Raw genomic sequence first — 17,846 nt, 5'->3', positions numbered from 1 at the left:
AAACACTAAACCCTGCACTGTGCATGTCCTTTGGCCTGGACCTGTGGAAAACCCCATATAAGCACTCAAACCCGCCATTATGAGATGGACCAGAGAGGGAGAGAGAGAGGGAAAGAGAGAGAGAGAGAGAGAGAGAGAGAGAAATTGAGAGCGTGAGAGAGATTTAGAGAAAGCGATTGACAGATAAATTGAGAGAGAGATTTTTTTTAGGCTTTGATGAATGATATACTTAAAATGAAATATTATTGGACAAATTGAAAAGAAAAATGCATTTGTCGTATACATAGATTATGATGCCCTTTCAGTATGTACTTGAAATATTTAAACTTTAAAATAAATTTAAACAAAGAACTGACCACTGACACACCTAGACTTAGGCCGCCAACCTTCAGTGTGAGGACGTGAGCTGTTAACCACTAGGCTACAGATGACTCCTGAGATGACAATGTCCACACATAACTATGACATTCAACCCAACGATTGTGAATAGAAGAATACAAATGTTCTATCACTAGGAATGTTTATTATTCGAAATATTAGTAAATAAGCAAACACACTACCATGAAATACTAGGATTTGAACTATCAACCTACTGGGTGAGAGTCAAAAAGCTTTACCATTAGGCCAGATGTGCCTCTGTTATGCGCTACATTAAAACCTAAATATAACATTTGAATCAAACAGCTTGCTAGTGTGACACTTTGAAGTCACTGTATGGTGAGACCATTGCAATACCAATCTCTCTCTCTCTTTCATCCCATTATGGGATGGAAGAAAGAGAGAGAGAGAAAGTGAGAGATTGAGAAAGAGAGAGATTTAGAGAAATAGATTGACAGGGAAATTGAGAGAGAGAGAGACAGAGAGAGAGATAATTTTTAGGCTTTGATCAATGATATGCTTAGTGTGAGATATTTCCGGACAAATTGTAAAGAAAAAATTATTTGTGATGTAAAAAGAGTGAGATCACCTTTTGGTATGCATCTTAAATATTTGAAGTTAAAAAGAAAATAAAGCAGGGTGATGACCACTGATGCACCTACACTGGAACACTCAATTTTCAAGGTGGAGGTCTGAGACCTTAACCACCAGGCCAAAAGTGCCTCCCTACTATCCACTGTTCAGAGATAGCTATGACATTCGAAGCAACGATTTTGATGGGAAAAAGACATGAATGTCCCATCACTAGGCGTGTTAAATATTAAAAAGCCTAGTAAATAAATAGACATGCCACCATACAATACCAGGATTTGAACCATCAATCTATTGAGTTCCAGTTTATGCACTTTACTAGCAGGCCACAAGCAACGTTATACTGCTGTGGTGCAGTAAAACATAACTATGACAGTCAAACCTAACATTACAATAACAGAGTCTCTCTGTCTCTTTGAGTGAGAGATTGAGAGAGAGAGAGAGAGAGAGAGAGACGCTCAGAGAAAGATATTGACAAAGATAAAGAGAGAGAGAGAGACGTTGGAGAGAGATATCCAATGATTTAGCGACCATACTGTGAAGGAGAAAATTATCATGGGTTCCATAAACTAAAGTGGACTTCACCTAGTTCCTGTCATGATCTCCCTGAAATAATTTTTTTTAATCCAAACTCACTGCAGTAAAGTAGCATTACCATTTCTTCAAAAATAATCTGTTTTGTGGAAGCCCTGATTTATATTTACCTTCTGCACATGCAGTGTTCAAGCATTTTGTGCAACGCATCCTCCAAGGACTTCAGCGGCTCCTGATGTGACAACAGTGCCACCTGGAGCTTTGATCTCATTGATGCTCCGTTCAGCCCCACTTTTAGCAACTTCCCACGAGGAGGCAGGGAGGACCCGGGTTGCGGCTCTCTGGCTGAAAGACGCCTTTCATGTAGATAAGAAAGCAGAATGTGTGTGCCTCTTGGTATGCATACTGTGCAGGGGCAGCTCCTACTGGGGCAAAGGTGCCAGGGCACAAAACAAACAACATTACAAATAAAAAGATAACTTACCTGACTCGCTGCCGCCACTCCTTTGTCCTCACACACTACAGGCACAGGCTCCCAGCCTACCCTGTCGCCAATCCTAATGCTACTCTCAGGCTGCTGGCAGCATGAGGGCAGTGTTAGGATTGGACTGAGCGCCCTGGCTTGTCGCTCCCTGACAGACTGGGAGCCTGTGCCTGCTGTGTTGGAGAGAGCTCAGTGTACATGTGTTTGGCCGTCCTGAGACAGCCGGCCAAACACACATGCACACTGAGGGGAGTGCACACCAGCATCCACAATGACTGGTGCACTGCCTACACAGGGATGGGGCAACAACTTGGGGGCAAAAGCGCTGAAGCAGGTCAGCTCAGCTACAGGGGGGATAGGCACTAGAGGCGTACAAAAGAGGCAGCCTAGGGAGGCCTTACATGATCGCTAGATCACCTGGCTTAGAATGATTATGATACTGTTAGCGGTCAAGTAGTGTATTTGGCACAGAGAATTCATTGATATATTCTCACTCCTGGAGATACAAGTGGAGGGCCTTGATTTGACCATGGTAGACAAGAAAGAAGAGGAGAAAAGAGAAAGGAATAGGATAAGAATGGAGAGGAATTTTGATAACTGGTGTGACACATTTAGGATTATGGTTTGTATCATAGAGAAGCTTCCGCATGGTGCAAAAGACATGAGTTATGAGTGAAAGATACATGAAGCACAGAGACAGTTTTGTGGGTGACGCATGGCTAGATTATGAAAAAGGTTTCAAGGTAAAAATGCAGGCCCACCCAGACATAGAATGGGACATGGAGGACGTGGCAGGGTACAGGCACAAAATGATGACAGCAAGGGACACCAAGAGCTAGTCAGGAAAAAGAGAGCACTCCTTTTGTAGGAGCTATCAGAAAGGGAGGCAAGAGATGCTGAGGCCCTTCTACAAGCAGCAGCACTACACAAACTAGAAAGGAACACAGTCAGGCAAAGGGGCATCATCCATATGTTTCAAATATGGCAAAGATGAATGTACCTGGGGAGCAGCGTGCAAAATCAGGCATGTGTGCTCCACATGTGGGGGAGGGCACCCAGCAGCAGAGTGCAGGAAAAGCAGGGGAGGCAGCCACAAGAGGGACAAAGAGAAGAAGAAGTAGTAGTAGTAGTGAGAGCAAAGCCTGGCTGGGGAGAGAAGTGGTTGGCTAGCTCCCCCTTAAACACATATAGGTGAAAATCTGCACTGCCTAGATGATTTTCGATTTGTAGGGCAACCCGGCAGGCCAGAGTTCAGAGATTTACTAAGGACTTTCCAAACGTTAGCAGCAGAGCTGGAAGTACCGCTGGCAGACGACATGACAGTGGGTCCAACTACTAGATTGGTATTCTTAGGCATAGAGCTGGACTCCAGAGCATGCACATCCAGCATGCCCCGAGAAAGGTGTAGAACATGAGAAAGGACATTCAAAAGCTATTGGGCAACAGAAAGTCACCCTAGGGGAGCTACAAGGGCTAATCAGTAAGCTAAATTTTGCAGCACAAGCAATCCCAGCCGGTAGGGTGTTCGCTAGGCGACTCATACACTTGACAAAGGGGCTTCAGTAGAAGCACCACCACACTAGGCTGGGCTCAGGGGTAAAACAGGACCTAAAGACATGGCTAACAATTCTAGAAGAGTTTAACAGGACCTTGATTGGGAGAGAAGGCTGGGTGTCAGCAAAACAAATTGAGCAATACACTGATGCATCTGGCAGCATAGGCTTCCGGCGATCATTAAGAGCAAATGGTGTGCCGAAAAGTGGCGCAGGGAATGCACTGCAGCAAGCCTCACCAAAAGCATCAGTCTCCTCGAGCTATTCCCCATTGTGGTGGCTCCAACTACATGACAGGAGCAGCTGAAGAACATAAAGATCACGCTGTGGTCAGAAAACCAAGCGGTGGTACAAGCGATTAACAAGGGAGCTGCCCAGTGCCCAAGAGTGTTAAAGTTGCTGTGGTACTTGGAAAAAATGCAACTGACAAGCATTATGGATGTTAGGGCAAAGCATGTCCCAGGAGTAAATAATGCTAGAGCAGATGCACTCTCTCGCTTCCAGGTGGAGAGATTCAGGAGTTTGCCGCCAGGAGAAAAGCAGGAGATGACACAGTTTCCGAGCAGTCTGTGGGGCCTGCAGGAGGTGAACTGTCTCATGTAATAGAACATGCGTTAGCCTCAAAGACAGCAAGACAATATGCAACCTATGAAAGAACAGTACAGAATGCAATAGAGTTAAGGGCGTTGAGAGCCACGAGGAATCGGTAGGGAGATACAGTGTGAATTCACCCAAAAGAAGTCAGAGTCATGGGTGCAAGCCCACCTAACAACGGTAACACATTTCAGCAAAAGCGCTTCAAGACAGGACCCCACGGCTCACATTATATAAGGGCAGCAATGAAAGGGAGGCGCAAACTAGAGGGACACACAAAGGATACGAGGCCCCCAATCGAATTCCACACTCTGAAGCAGCTGGTGGAGGTGATTGACTTGAAGTGCCTACACAGTTTTAAAAGCACACTGTTCAAACCAGCATTCACACTAGCATTATTTGGGGCTTTTGGGTAAGCGAGCTAGTGGCCTTTGCCCCCTCTACTCTAGGGGGTGCTCACACATGCCTACAGAGTCAGGATGTGCAGATAAACACAAGGCAGATGCAAATACTACTGAGGAGGTCCAAGACAAGTCATGTTTGGATAATCATGACTTATACAAGGCTGAATTGGAGGGGACCAAGTCGTCGGGAGCCATTAGAGAAACTTAACGTGACAGTTAAATGTTTTGCATTGCTAACTGCTGGGACAGCATCCAGCATGGCCTGATCAACCTGCCAGAGGCTGGAGTATTTCAGTGACGATGGGATACATCTGTCCACAGAGGGGACGGAGGTCTTCTGGGCCAACCATTGGGCAGCCATGCAGCTAGTGGGCTGTGAATAAAAAGGGATGGAATTGAGGGGAGCCGCCTGTGGGCTGTAACCCAAAGATGGCGTGGCAGAAAGGAACATTAAGGATGATGGGAGGTCGCACTGAACACGCCAGGGTGGCAGCATTACTTACCATAGGATGCCTTATGGCAGGGTAAGGCAAGTCAGTGGAGGAGGTACATGAAACACGGTACTCGCAGCCCAGGTCCGCCATAGGGCTGGACGCAAGGATTAACCAAAGATAGCGAGTTAAGCCTAAAAGGTAAAAAGAGTATCCCCCTACACGAAAGGACAAACGCCAACGCCAAGGCACAATGTACTAAAAAAACTGATTGATTTATGGCTAAGTGATTTATGGGCATGTGATATGCAAATGTCGAATGATTCACGGTAAGCCTGTCAACAATGACTTGTGACATGTAAATGTCAAAAGTGATTTATGACAGGGAAACAATTCGAGGTCGGTAATTATCATACATGTTGAAAGGGGTTTGACAAAATGATTTATGGTCCTTATAAAGAATATAAGGGTGGTCTTGCTATAAATCAGTGTTAATAAACTGCAGCCAATATTTCCCAAAACCACATAAAGGTCTCAGGTATCATTATGTTTTCGGGAGTAGGCTGCATGGAGGAGTTTAAAGTCAGGCACTGGGCACTGAGACACTCACAAGATCCTGTTGAAAAGAACTCACGGATGTGAGGGCAGCAACCACTTCTCTGGTGCGCGTACAGACACACACCATCCTCCCTTAGGTGTTGCTGCAAGCTCCTGAAAGAGGCATCAAAACTGCTTTTAAAGTCATTTCCATTCATTGCAGCTTTTTCACAAAGTTAAATAAGTTGCTTCCACTTTCAACATATCACCTGCTGTATGGTTAGCGGCCAGGAAAAGATGGGGCAAGAAAATATGCATTTTCTTCAACGTTCGCTTAAAGGTAGCGAATGAGATGCAACTGTTATGTAATTCCATTTATTACATCGGAGTTCAGCGTTGTTCTCTGTAATTACGGGTTTGCGCAGTGATCACGGGGGATTTGTTGTGCAAAGGATGTAAACCTCCTGCAACCTGTGCACACAGTCCTTTCAGCACTCAGAGGTCAAGGTGCACAGGGGGGCGTTCACTCAAATAAAGTCTTAGAGGTCGACTGTGTCCCCTGCCTGGCACAAGAGAAGAGCCCACATTTCATGTTAATATTGTGTTTTTTAAGCGCCACTGAACCAGTGCTTAATTTGTTCTTGTTGTTTCCGGTGCTGAGCACCGGCACTTATTTTTGAGGGCTAGGGCTTGCTCTTCTGCCTCAAGCATTTGCTGCAAGCAAAAGACACATGTGGGAAAGACGGAGGAAGGGAAAAACGAAAAAGCATCACAATGGGAGAAAGCAGAATGCTGCAAGAGTGAGCTGGAGGGGCAGGGAGTGGCTTTAAATGGATTGAGGAGGCCCAAGATGGCTTTAGGATTACGCTGCCTCAGTATTCCGTGTTCACACATTTAAATGCAGCAGCCATGTGTTTAAGAGGAGGGCCTTGGGCACCGGCACCTCTTTATTTACAAATTAAGCACTGCACTGAACTTCCCTGTGAGATAACCGCACACACTGTACACCAAAGGTAACTCCCAAAGCAAAGGGCACACTGGTGTCTTAAGACAAGTTTTAACACACCGTGTCAAGACGTATCAAGGTCTTCCTATTTTATTTCTAACTCCTCAAAGCTGTTTAAGGAGTTTTTAGCTCTCAGAACTCTATAGTACAATAACCCCCATTTCACACAGGCTAAGTAACTGATGTGCCGTGTGTTCAGCTGTGTCTTTTCTGCCACAGTTAAGATAATTTGAAGCCAGCTGCAAACAACTGTGAAAAAAACGCAACGTATAATGCAAATGCTTTCAGTGAGCAATGGAAAGGGGGGTAACATGTCACTGCTGCCGGCACCTAAAGCGCAGAGAAAGGTAAACACAATACAAATGCGCAGGCCACCAGCAGCAATCCAATATGTCCCAGAGCACATTGGGCAGGAGAGGTGTGCAAAGACCCAGAAGGAAGGGAGTGGGACGCTGCATTGACTACCAGTGATGGGAATGGGCTGTTGGCTCTCTAAACTGTTTCTCTCTGGCCCAACCATTAAGTATTATTGCCCCAGGGAGGTGGTGGTCCCTGGGGTTTTTGTAAACCCTAGGATGGGGGCCTGTGCCCCCCTCCTCTTTTTATTTAAGTCTGCATGTCCCCGGGACCTGGATCCCCAAAGGGCAACATTAAAAGCAAGTGCAGGAGACTGTGCTTACTATTTGTTTTAAAAAATCACAGTGAAATTTGTGAATATTCGAAAATGTTGCCGTGATTTTTAAAAAAAATGCTTTTTTGCCCTGGCGAGGTCCCAGGAGGGCCACTGCACCAAGGCTACAGGGTCAGGGATACCCTGCCCCCTTTTCTCTTTTTAACATTTGTTTTTTAAATGGCTGCCAAATGCTTCCTGGTTGAAGTGTTGGCAGCCAATCAGATCTCTGCATGAGATTGGAAAGATTTGCCAATCCTTTGCACCTCCAGATATACAAATGTATTTTGTCTTTATTTTCTCTTAAACTACTGAACAGATTTACACCAAATAAGAAAAAGTGTAATCTGCATACCAAAAGCTACCTTTCTGCCAAATTTGGTTCAATTCCGTCCAGCGGTTCAGGCTGTAGTTGTGTTAAAAGCTTATATAGTAATTATCATGGGAAATGCACTTTTTTTTTTACCCTTCCCCTCCTTTTTCTCTGTCGCACTTGACAGATCACCCTAAAACTTCCCATGCACAATAAGATTCTTGGGCACACATTTTTGGGGAAATTTTGTGAAAATTTAATGAAGATAGGTTAGCAGTTTTTTACAAGCTGTGAGCCAAAACGTTCTGAATAAGAAAGTCTGTTTTTGGAACTCATTGTCCCCTTTTGTCCATGCACCCTAGAACTTCCCCAATACATTTGGAATTGCACAGTTTTTTCTTTGGAAAAATTGGTGAGGACCAGGTAGATGAGGCCTAACATTTAGGTATCTTGAAGTAGCCTCAGAGGTCCTATCTAATATGCAATTATAATTATGAATTCAACATGTTGAGTCGAACCCTATCAGGGCTTCCTAAGCTTTCCTTTTCTGGGACCAATGAAAATTTAGTTTGTAATATTTTCCTGTATATTCTAAACCACATTTGTGCATCACTTAGTAGTCTTCTTGTCTGTCCTTTGGTGGAGCAGGGGCTAGTGTGGAGCAGGTTCATCTGGAGATCCCTAAGCTGTGTCTGCAAGGCCCTGAATATTGGTGCCAGAGTGAAAAGACTGCCTCACTGTGCATGAAAGAAGATTACTGCATGGAGCGCTGGGTAAGTCTTCCAAAAAGGATTATCTCCGTGAAATGTTTTTTTGTTAGGACTTGTATTGACTTAAAAAGGAAGCAGAGAAATGGAACAGGGACCTTTCTTTTTGATTTTTAGGTGTGACCTGGAGAAGGCTTTCGCTATATATCAGATTGATTTTTTAAACTAATACAAAATCATGATGCACACTAGTGATCCTTTAATCATGCTGGCTTACTTTACAGCACTGCAGGAAACTAGGAAACAGTGGCTGAGGCTTCAAGCAGCTGGAGTTGAGGGTGGCTGATTTCAGATTTTATGTCCATCTTCCTCCTAGCAAGTGGAAGCTTTTATCCCACATTAGGTGCAACTCTGAAATACGTGACATGGCCTGTCTACTCCCCATTTATTTTAGGGTGGACAAATATACCAAATATCAGAAGGAGCCAGAAATGAGCCTCAGAAACTTAACACAGGCTTCGTGTTGGTGAAGATATGAATGGATACTTGCGGACTGCCCTCCCCCGCAAACTGCTTTGGCCAAGTTCATTAACATTGCTAATTGGATACAACTCATTTCAAACATTACTAATGTTACTAACAATCGATAAATAAATTATACTTTAACAAAATTGAAAAATATATTTTCAAATAAAAAATTTGTAAAACTAGAAAGAGATAAGAGAAATCAAACAAAAAAAACAAGTTTCTTTGCTCTTGTTTTCTATTTCATATCACTCAGAACTCATCGGTTATTCACTGTTACCCATATATAATTCTATATGGAATCATCAGCATTCTGTTCAGGACTGCAGTAAATTAATGACTCCAAATTAAAGTAGAGGTAAACAAAACCACTTTTTCTGTTACCTGACCATCTTAAATCTTTCCTTTCCCCTGCTATTTAGATTTTTTTTTCTTGTTTGATCGTGGGGATTCCTGACAAAGGAGTCTGGTGTTGCTCCTTTCACCCTCACTTTGTACCTCCTTCATCTGTTTTTTTGTACTTAACTTTTCACTTAATGGTCCCTGTCTGGGCTGAAAAACAGTTGACACAAAAAACACACAACAGCAATGGTTTGTACCTTATATAGGACACCCTGTCTTTAATTTATTTCGGCCTAATTGTTGTTACAATTCATATTATTTTATGGATTACAATGTTTTGAAATTATTGTATAGCTAACTTGGGATTTCACCCTATGTCTGGTATCATTTTTCCCTTTAGTTAGTTATTTATCATGAAAATGGATTGCCCATGGAAATCATTTTGTAAGAAAATTGGTTATTAGCTGAGGAGGATGTGAGTCATTCCCAAGTAATAAGTTCCCAAATCCTGTCAGGTCGAACTTTCAATGATTTAAACCTGACCTCAACCACTGTTGCTGTGGCACAGAGCAGGCAGGCTTAATTTAGAAAATTATGCATGCATTTAGCAACACTGCAACAGTCAAAAAGTCTAAACACAACATCATTAAAATCCCACAACCAATTTCTAAGGATTATGAAAACAATAATTAAAGAAAAGTACACCAAAACCACTAAAATCCTACAAGGGGGAGGAGATATGAATTTTTAACTCCTTTAAGACAAAAAGCACCAAATAAAAATAAAGTGCTAATAAGAAATGACTGATCTCGGTTGACTGGGAACTAGTCGCAGTTTCAGGCTGACTGTGATGAAGCCAATAAGGTCAACGTTTTGACCTTCTAACTTGGACAATTTTACTATGTTTTAGGGGTCAGAGCACATACACTGGGGAGGATACATCAGTGCCTTAGTGAACAGAGTTAAAATTGTGTGAGTTAAAAAAAAATGAGGATCATAAGTCCTCAAAACATGGGGGTGGCCATGCAAAAAGTGGAATGTAACAACGCATTTGTATTTTGTGGGCATGACTTTCTAAGTCTTAGCATTTCTTCAAAGTGGATTGTAACTAGTCAGGAGTCATCAGAGTGGTTTTTTCATTTCAGAGTTTTGCCTGTTTAAGGTAGTTCTGTAGGGTAGCTCAGCATTTCTATAAACGTGTCTCTTACTTGCACCACTTATAAAATAGACTATCCTTACTCAGACAATTTCATCCCTGTCATTAAACTGGTAGGTCACATACTCAATGGAAGAAAACATCTCCAGATGCATATTGGGACAGTGAAAACACTATTTTGAAATGTACATTAGCTATTTCCATCAGAATGTTTCCCTAATTTTTCCAACTCTAATAGCCATGCAGAAGTACTGTCTGGCATGGATTTCAATTAGCTTTTCAAAATATTTGTCACCTTTTCAGAGGCACCAATCAGACTTGTGATAAACTCTATTGCTACCCATCCAGTCTCCAAACAACACAACCCTAGGATACCACTACCTTTTCCCTCTCCCACCAGCCTATTTAAGCCACTGGCATAACATATGGCTGACTTGATCCCAGTCCTGGAGGTCTCTGACACCAGCTTGACATAATATAACTGATTCTGTCCCAATTGACCCACTTTTTTGAGCCAGCAGGACAACCTATATCTGACTGATCCTGCTTGGCCAACCTTTGAGAGGCACACTAGAGACGAGACTGACTCTACCTTAGGCCTAAAGGGCTTTCAGTAGCCATCTCCTGCGGGTAAATCTCCCAGTTTTCCTGTGGATTGGTCTGCCCGGTGGGTTGTGAAAGGCAGGCCCCGAGTCCTGGGTATGTAGAATGAACTCTTATTCACTTTTACTATTTGGTTTCGCCGCAGACATTGATTGGTTCGGGTGCTGAAGAGTCTTCTGAAAGTCTGAAGACTCCCTTCTGGGAGAACATGGAGTGGAGGAGGAAACAGGGAACAAACCAGATGAGTGACGGCTGGGGAATCAAGTGCAAGGCCTGCAAATTGCTATTCATGGTTTTGAAACAAAAAGTGGCGAATGACCACAACGATGTGAGTATTAAAGCGTGACACTGTGTGTGAAGTCCCCTCAAAAATGTCACCATAGGAATAGCAGGATGAGTCTAATTCCTCGAGTCATGTAGTTCTGGGGGATGACTAGCTCTGGATTCCTGCTACAGTCATGCAACGGTTTTTGTGGGTCTGCGGAAAGGGATAGTTCAACTGTTTCTGTGTGAACCTCTTTCTGAAAGTTTGTTTGACATCATGAGGGCTTTGATTAGCAGAAAAATTATGAACAGAGGGCCCCAAAATCTTTAAAACAACACTGGTTCTGTGTGTGTGTGTGTGTGTCCAGCTCTAAAGATGACTGAACCAAAAATCCGTGTCCCGATCTTGTCAGCCCTATAGGATATGGCACATACAATCTGTACGCCAAGACCTTGGGCTCATATAGTCTAAGAAGGCTGGCTCTGTTCACTTGTATCAAATACCAGGCGCAGTCTAGTTCTAAAGATGACTAGCTTTCTATCCCACTGCCAGTCTCGTGAGCCATCCACCCCAGGAGGGTACAGGTTCTGCCTCTCTTCATTTAATCTTAAACCTCCTCCCCTTCAGTATTTAATAAATAAAATGAATGTTTCATATATGAGCACATGTATGTGATTAAACCATCTTTTTGTTCATTGTCTGTTTAATTCCCCGACTCTCTTGCACCTGCTGTAGGAAGAGATCAGTAGTGCACTGGACAAAGTGTGCAACAACGTAGCATTTATTTTAAGGCGGCCCTGCGAAAAGGTGATTAGAACATTCAGGGAGGAGATTATACAGGCTTTCGAAGAGCACAAGGATCCAGCAACATTCTGTGCCAGCATAAACATGTGCAAAAACCCAGGTGAGGATCATTCATGGAACTTGGAAGTGATTCTCCTCCAAGAGTCACGGGTGTGTCACATAAAACATTGACTAGGTGTGTAGTGTCACAAAACGATTACTCTGAAGCAACAGGTGCTTGTATTCCTCCACTCATTTATAAGCATGGTAACAACCACTTAAGGATGATGACAGAAGTAGGTGCAGTGTGCACAAGTATAGCTACTCAGTTATCTTAATAACTGCAAAACATCTGGGTACTGATGAAATAAACAAACCCCCAGATCTTCGGTCATGTGGTTAATGCAGGGCTTTTAGTGGGATGATAAAAAGTAGGCTGTCTCTATAAGGGGTGCGGACTATGAAATTATGAGCATAGTTTAAAACATGTCAACTAAATTTGTGTGATTCCCATAGTGTGTCACCCAGCTGGTATTTTGTTTCCTTCCTGAGCTTTGAGTTTTTGCTTCCAGATCACAACAACTGATATACATCTAAAACCAAGTAGGGCTATTGGCTTTGTCAATAGTTGTTTGTTATGCTAAATGAGTAACAACAGTGATTTTCTTATAAATAGATGTTATGGCAAATGTCTCAATTCTGTAATTGTGAGACTGTGAATGAAACATTGCTGAGATCTATGGAAGCGGTAGTGGGCTTCAGAGTGTATAAGTCACTCCTCTTAAGTTCACTCATGTTAGACATGTACGTCATATTTGTCTCCACTTGTCATCCATGTGCATAGCTTACACCTCATCCCTTTCTTCTTCTGCACACTCTTTGAACTGTATCCTGAATGCACTTTCTCATATCTCTTTCATGTCACCAGTCCAAACACCCAACACACCCGCTCACCTATAAGCACTGTATTTTATTTTACTTTTGCTTTATCAATATTTTGAACAGATGCACTCAGGGTGCCTCGGGGAAATGGATACAGAGTACATTTGTCTCTCCTGGGAGGAGAAAGCCAGTGTCTTAATGTGAGCATGGTAGGTGTGTGTGGGTGAGAAGCTGGGTCAGTGAAGCTACTATGTCAACCTTTTCCTCTTATTCATATGATGGGTTTTTGGTTAAATTAATGTTATGATTCCAGAACCCCTGTGTTTGGCTGTATCAATGTACTGCTCTGTGAAAGATCATAACCTGGGGGTGCAATGCTGAACCCCTAAAAGACCCATGTATAGGCAATGAGGGAAGGATCATGCAGCATTTTGTTCAAGCTGCTGAGGGTTCTAATCACAAAATGCATTTTGAAGTATGTGAAGTAGTACTACTTATGTACTTCAAGATGCTAGTCACATATGTGTCAAGTAGGTAAAGATCCCACACATAAGTTTGTGATTTACATGTATTTGTGGGCTTGATAAGGGGGAGTGGTAGGAAAATGGGAAATAATTACTCAAAAATAGGAGTAGTTTAGGTAAGCGTAAAGCAAGGTTTAGGGGGTGGCATGATACTACAGACACGCACCCATAAAAGAGTAAAGGTCACGCTATGCACAAACTCCACTTCTAAAGTTATTACAGACTTAAAATAGGGTGTAAATATACTGCTGCCCAGCACTGAGGTAGGTCTCGCACCACACATGGCCGCTCACAGGTGCTGCAACACACTACCATAGGAACTATTGGAGTTGGAGACTTGAAATATCACACCATAGGAAATAATGTTAAAATACATACATTATTTTGACTTTTAACTGAAATGTATATTTCTAGTGTAAAAAATGATATAAAATTAAAAATTACCTATTGTATGAGTTAAAAATGTAAATTGTGAAAATAAGCACACATCAACACCCATCATGGAGTAACCCGTTTTTGCAGATGTGAAGAGGCTTTGCCTCTCACAAATACTGACTCCTCCTCACACTCAACAATGGTAATAAGTAGCACTCTGCTCATCTGCATATGCCATTCAAACCAATATTTTACAGGGAACTGAAAATTATGGGAAACATTTCACTGTCGTCTGTGAAATACAGATTTCATCATCAAGACATCACCAAAACCACTCTGCAGAGCTTTAACATTGCCAGAGCTACTAGGATTAGGCAGTGTGGAGGATCAAATTATGCAGCAAGGTCATTTAAACGGTGTGGCAAGAAATGCAAATCTGCATTACAATCTTTGTCAGTATCATTTGTACCCATTCAAAATGGGATACAAATTGTTGGTAAAATCTGCAAGTTTGGTAAATTACGAGGCAACTGCACCAAATTCATAATTACATGGTAAAAGCTGCAGCCACAGAATCACTTACATTCACTGACCCTCACCGTTTCCTCTGATGTGTTAACAGTTTATTCAAGAAAGGAAAACAAAGCCAGGACATTCTGATTCCAATAAGTAAACATGTGATTTAAAAATTAAATTACTGGTCCCATGTATACTATGGTCCTATACTGCCATAATGGGGTTCTGGTGACATTTACAGACCACTGATCATTTCGCCTTCTCGGTTATCATGATATCACCAGAACACCTCCATTGCAATATTAGACCATATTATCATATTGCACATATATGTATAATATATTCTCTCTATATATATCTCTATCCACACACACACACGCACACCCACACACACATATTTAGATAAACACATACATATATAGATATACCGTAGTGGCGACTGCCACTAGGTAGTTATAGTTAGGGCCTAGTTTCTAAAGAAAAAGTGTTTTTTGTTTTGGTAATAACTTTGGCACTGTTTGATCAATCTTTATTACATTTTCCAAGAAAATACAACTCTGACTTCAGCTGCTTTCTGGAAAGTTTTGGGGTGACCTGTCAAGCAGAGACCGAGAAAAATGAGGGGGGGTCACAAAACAAGTTTTCCCTATTAATTTTTCCTTAGAGATTTTGAACAGCCATAGCGCCCAAACTACTGGACGGAATTGCACCAAATTTGGCAGGGAGGTAGCTCTTGGCCCAAAAAGAGCCCTTTTTGTTATTTTGTGTAAATCCATTCAGTATTTTTAAGAATTTAAAGAAAACCCAAATTTGCATATTTAGGGACGCGGTTCTGTTGTGGCTGCTGCACAGTGCGCTGCGGCTCCTCGCAACACAAGGCAGTACTGTGATTGGCTGGCCACAACCTGTGGAGAAAGTTGCATCCGCCATCTTATCAACCAGTGCACGGTCCCGGGGTATGGAAATAGGGGCTGTAAACAGTGAAAAAGAATATATATATATGCTTTCACACAGTCACTCACACACTAGTGCATGCACTGACCCACTCAGACACTCACAGATCCACTTTCAGACCCAGACAGACACCTGTACACCCACTCAGAGGTCCGCTCAGTCACTCATACACCCACTCACAGACCCAATGACACACTCATGCACCCACTCACAGACACAGTGACACTCATACACCTGCTGAAAGACCCAGACACTCAGACTCCCACTGCAGACCCACTCGGACACTCATGCACCCGCTGACAGACACACTCGGACTATCATGCACCCACTCACAGACCCAGTCACACACCCATCCACAGACCCGGACACTTGTACACCCACTCAGGGGTCCATTGAGTCACTCATATACCCACTCACAAACACACTGACAAATTCATGCACCCACTCACAGATACAATGACACTCCTACACCCCCTGAAAGACCCACTCAGACACTCCCATACCCACTTAAAGACCCAGACAGACACCTATACACCCACCCAGAGGTCCACTCAGTCACTCATACACCCAATCACAGGCAGGATGACACACTCCTGCACCCACTCACAGACACAGTGACACTCATACACTCACAGAAAGACCCAGTCCGACACTCAGACACCCACTCACAGACCCGCTCAGACACTCACGCACCCACTCACAGCCCCCTCAGGCCCTCACGCACCCACTCACAGACCCACTCACACTCTCACACACCTACTCACAGACCCACTGAAACCCTCACACATCCACTCAAAGACACACACAGACACTGATGCACCCACTCTCACACCCAGACACTCTCACAGCCACTATCACCCCCAGATACACCCTGTCACCTAGAGAGACAGGCCATGGCCAACTCCTGATGAACACAACCAAAGGGCTGTGCGCAGCGTGGGGTTGGGTGGTTAGCATGATTGGCTGCAGGGTCTGGCCTTTGGCCATGGGGAGCGGTGGTTGGATTAACGTATAGTAATGAAAAACACTGTAGGTAAAAATAAACCATAGAAATTCACTGAAAAAAACAAAAGTTACAGGGACATTAAAAAAACATAGAAATTCACTCAAAAACACAAAGGTTACAGGGACTTATAGTTAGACTCACATTTTAAATGTGCCAACCTATAGAAATTCCTCAGTTTTAGTTAGAGTTATCTCAAGTAACTACACCTTGTGCCCTAAGGTAACTATAGCTCGAGCCCTTGCCATGGACTGCGAATTACCTCACAAATTACAGTACTCATGACATCTTTGATAACATCATTGATAATGTCACTGTAACATCTACAGTAAAATTATTGATAAGATAACTGTGCATGGCGGCGGTGAGAGTTATAGTTACCTTAGGACCAGCTGCAGCGACCGCAGATCTCAATGATATAGAATTATGCTGCAAGCATTCCACACCTTACCTACTTAGGCCGTGATTATAAGTGTAGGTGCTATTTAGCACACTTGTTAAAGAACGATACCACGGGGTGTTTAATCATGTGCAATCTATAGCCCCTATTAAGAGTTTGTGGGGAATAACGTGGATTTTTGTGTTTAATGCACCAAACATCGCATGATATGGTAAATAACGTACATGTTTCCCATGTTAATTTTCAGCAGAATTGACCTGCCAATATTTAACAAAGCTTGAGTTATTTAATGCATTTGATAATTATCGGATAAGTTAAAGACCTTCAAATTTATCATTTTCACTCATTTGTTAACAGTGTTGCTGCATGAGTTGCAATTAACTGACGGGTCTGTGCAGTGAGCACGGGGGATTTGTTGTGCAAAGGATGTAGACCTCCAGCAACACGTGCACACAGTCCTGTCAGCACTCCGAGGTCAAGGTGCATATGGGGACGTTCACTCAAATAAAGTCTAAGAGGTCGACTGTGTCCCCTGCCTGGCACAAGCGAAGAGCCCACATTTCATGTTAATATTGTGTTTTTTAAGCGCCACTGAACCAGTGCTTAAATTCTGCTTGTTGTTTCCGGTGCTGAGCACCAGCACTTATTTTTGAGTACCGGGGCTTGCTCTTCTGCCTCAAGCATTTACTGCAAGCAAAAGACACATATGGGAAAGACGGAGGAAGGGAAAAACGAAAAAGCGTCACAATGGGAGAAAGCAGAAAGCTGCAAGAGTGAGCTGGAGGGGCAGGGAGTGGCTTTACATGGATTGAGGAGGCCTGAGATGGCTTTAGGGTTACGCTGCCTCATTATTCCGTGTTCACACATTTAAATGCAGCAGCTGCGTGTTTAAGGGGAGGGCTTTGGGCACCGGCACCTCTTTATTTACAAATTAAGCACTGCACTGAACTTCCCCATGAGATAACTGCACACACTGTACACCAAAGGTAACTCCCAGAGCAAATGGCACACTGGTGTCTTAGGACAAGTTTTAACACACCGTGTCAAGACGTTTCTAGGTCTTCCTATTTCATTTCTAACTCCTCAAAGCTGTTTAAGGAGTTTTTAGCTCTCAGAAATCTATAGTACAATAACCCCCATTTCACACAGGCTAAGTAACTGATGTGTTGTGTGTTCAGCTGTGTCTTTTCTACCTCATTTAAAATAACTTGAAGCCAGCTGCAAACAACTGTGAAAAAAACACAATGTATAATGCAAATGCTTTCAGTGAGCAATGGAAAGGGGGGTAACATTTCACTGCTGCCGGCACCTAAAGC

General features: G+C 43.0%; 1 protein-coding gene across 3 annotated transcripts in view; it reads left to right on the top strand.

The window, feature by feature from the left end:
• Positions 1-17,846, top strand: part of LOC138266030 (prosaposin-like) — a 50,054-nt gene that overhangs the window by 9,100 nt on the left and 23,108 nt on the right. For all 3 annotated transcript variants that reach the window (XM_069214347.1, XM_069214346.1, XM_069214345.1), the window contains exons 2-4: positions 8,144-8,268; positions 10,974-11,156; positions 11,829-11,997. In XM_069214347.1, coding sequence (XP_069070448.1) covers positions 8,144-8,268; positions 10,974-11,156; positions 11,829-11,997 — 477 coding nt within the window. The remainder of the gene's footprint in view (positions 1-8,143; positions 8,269-10,973; positions 11,157-11,828; positions 11,998-17,846) is intronic.

The sequence above is a fragment of the Pleurodeles waltl genome, chromosome 11, assembly GCF_031143425.1.
Source record: "Pleurodeles waltl isolate 20211129_DDA chromosome 11, aPleWal1.hap1.20221129, whole genome shotgun sequence".
Classification (NCBI taxonomy): Eukaryota; Metazoa; Chordata; class Amphibia; order Caudata; family Salamandridae; genus Pleurodeles; species Pleurodeles waltl.
This window is presented reverse-complemented; position numbering and strand designations above follow the sequence as displayed.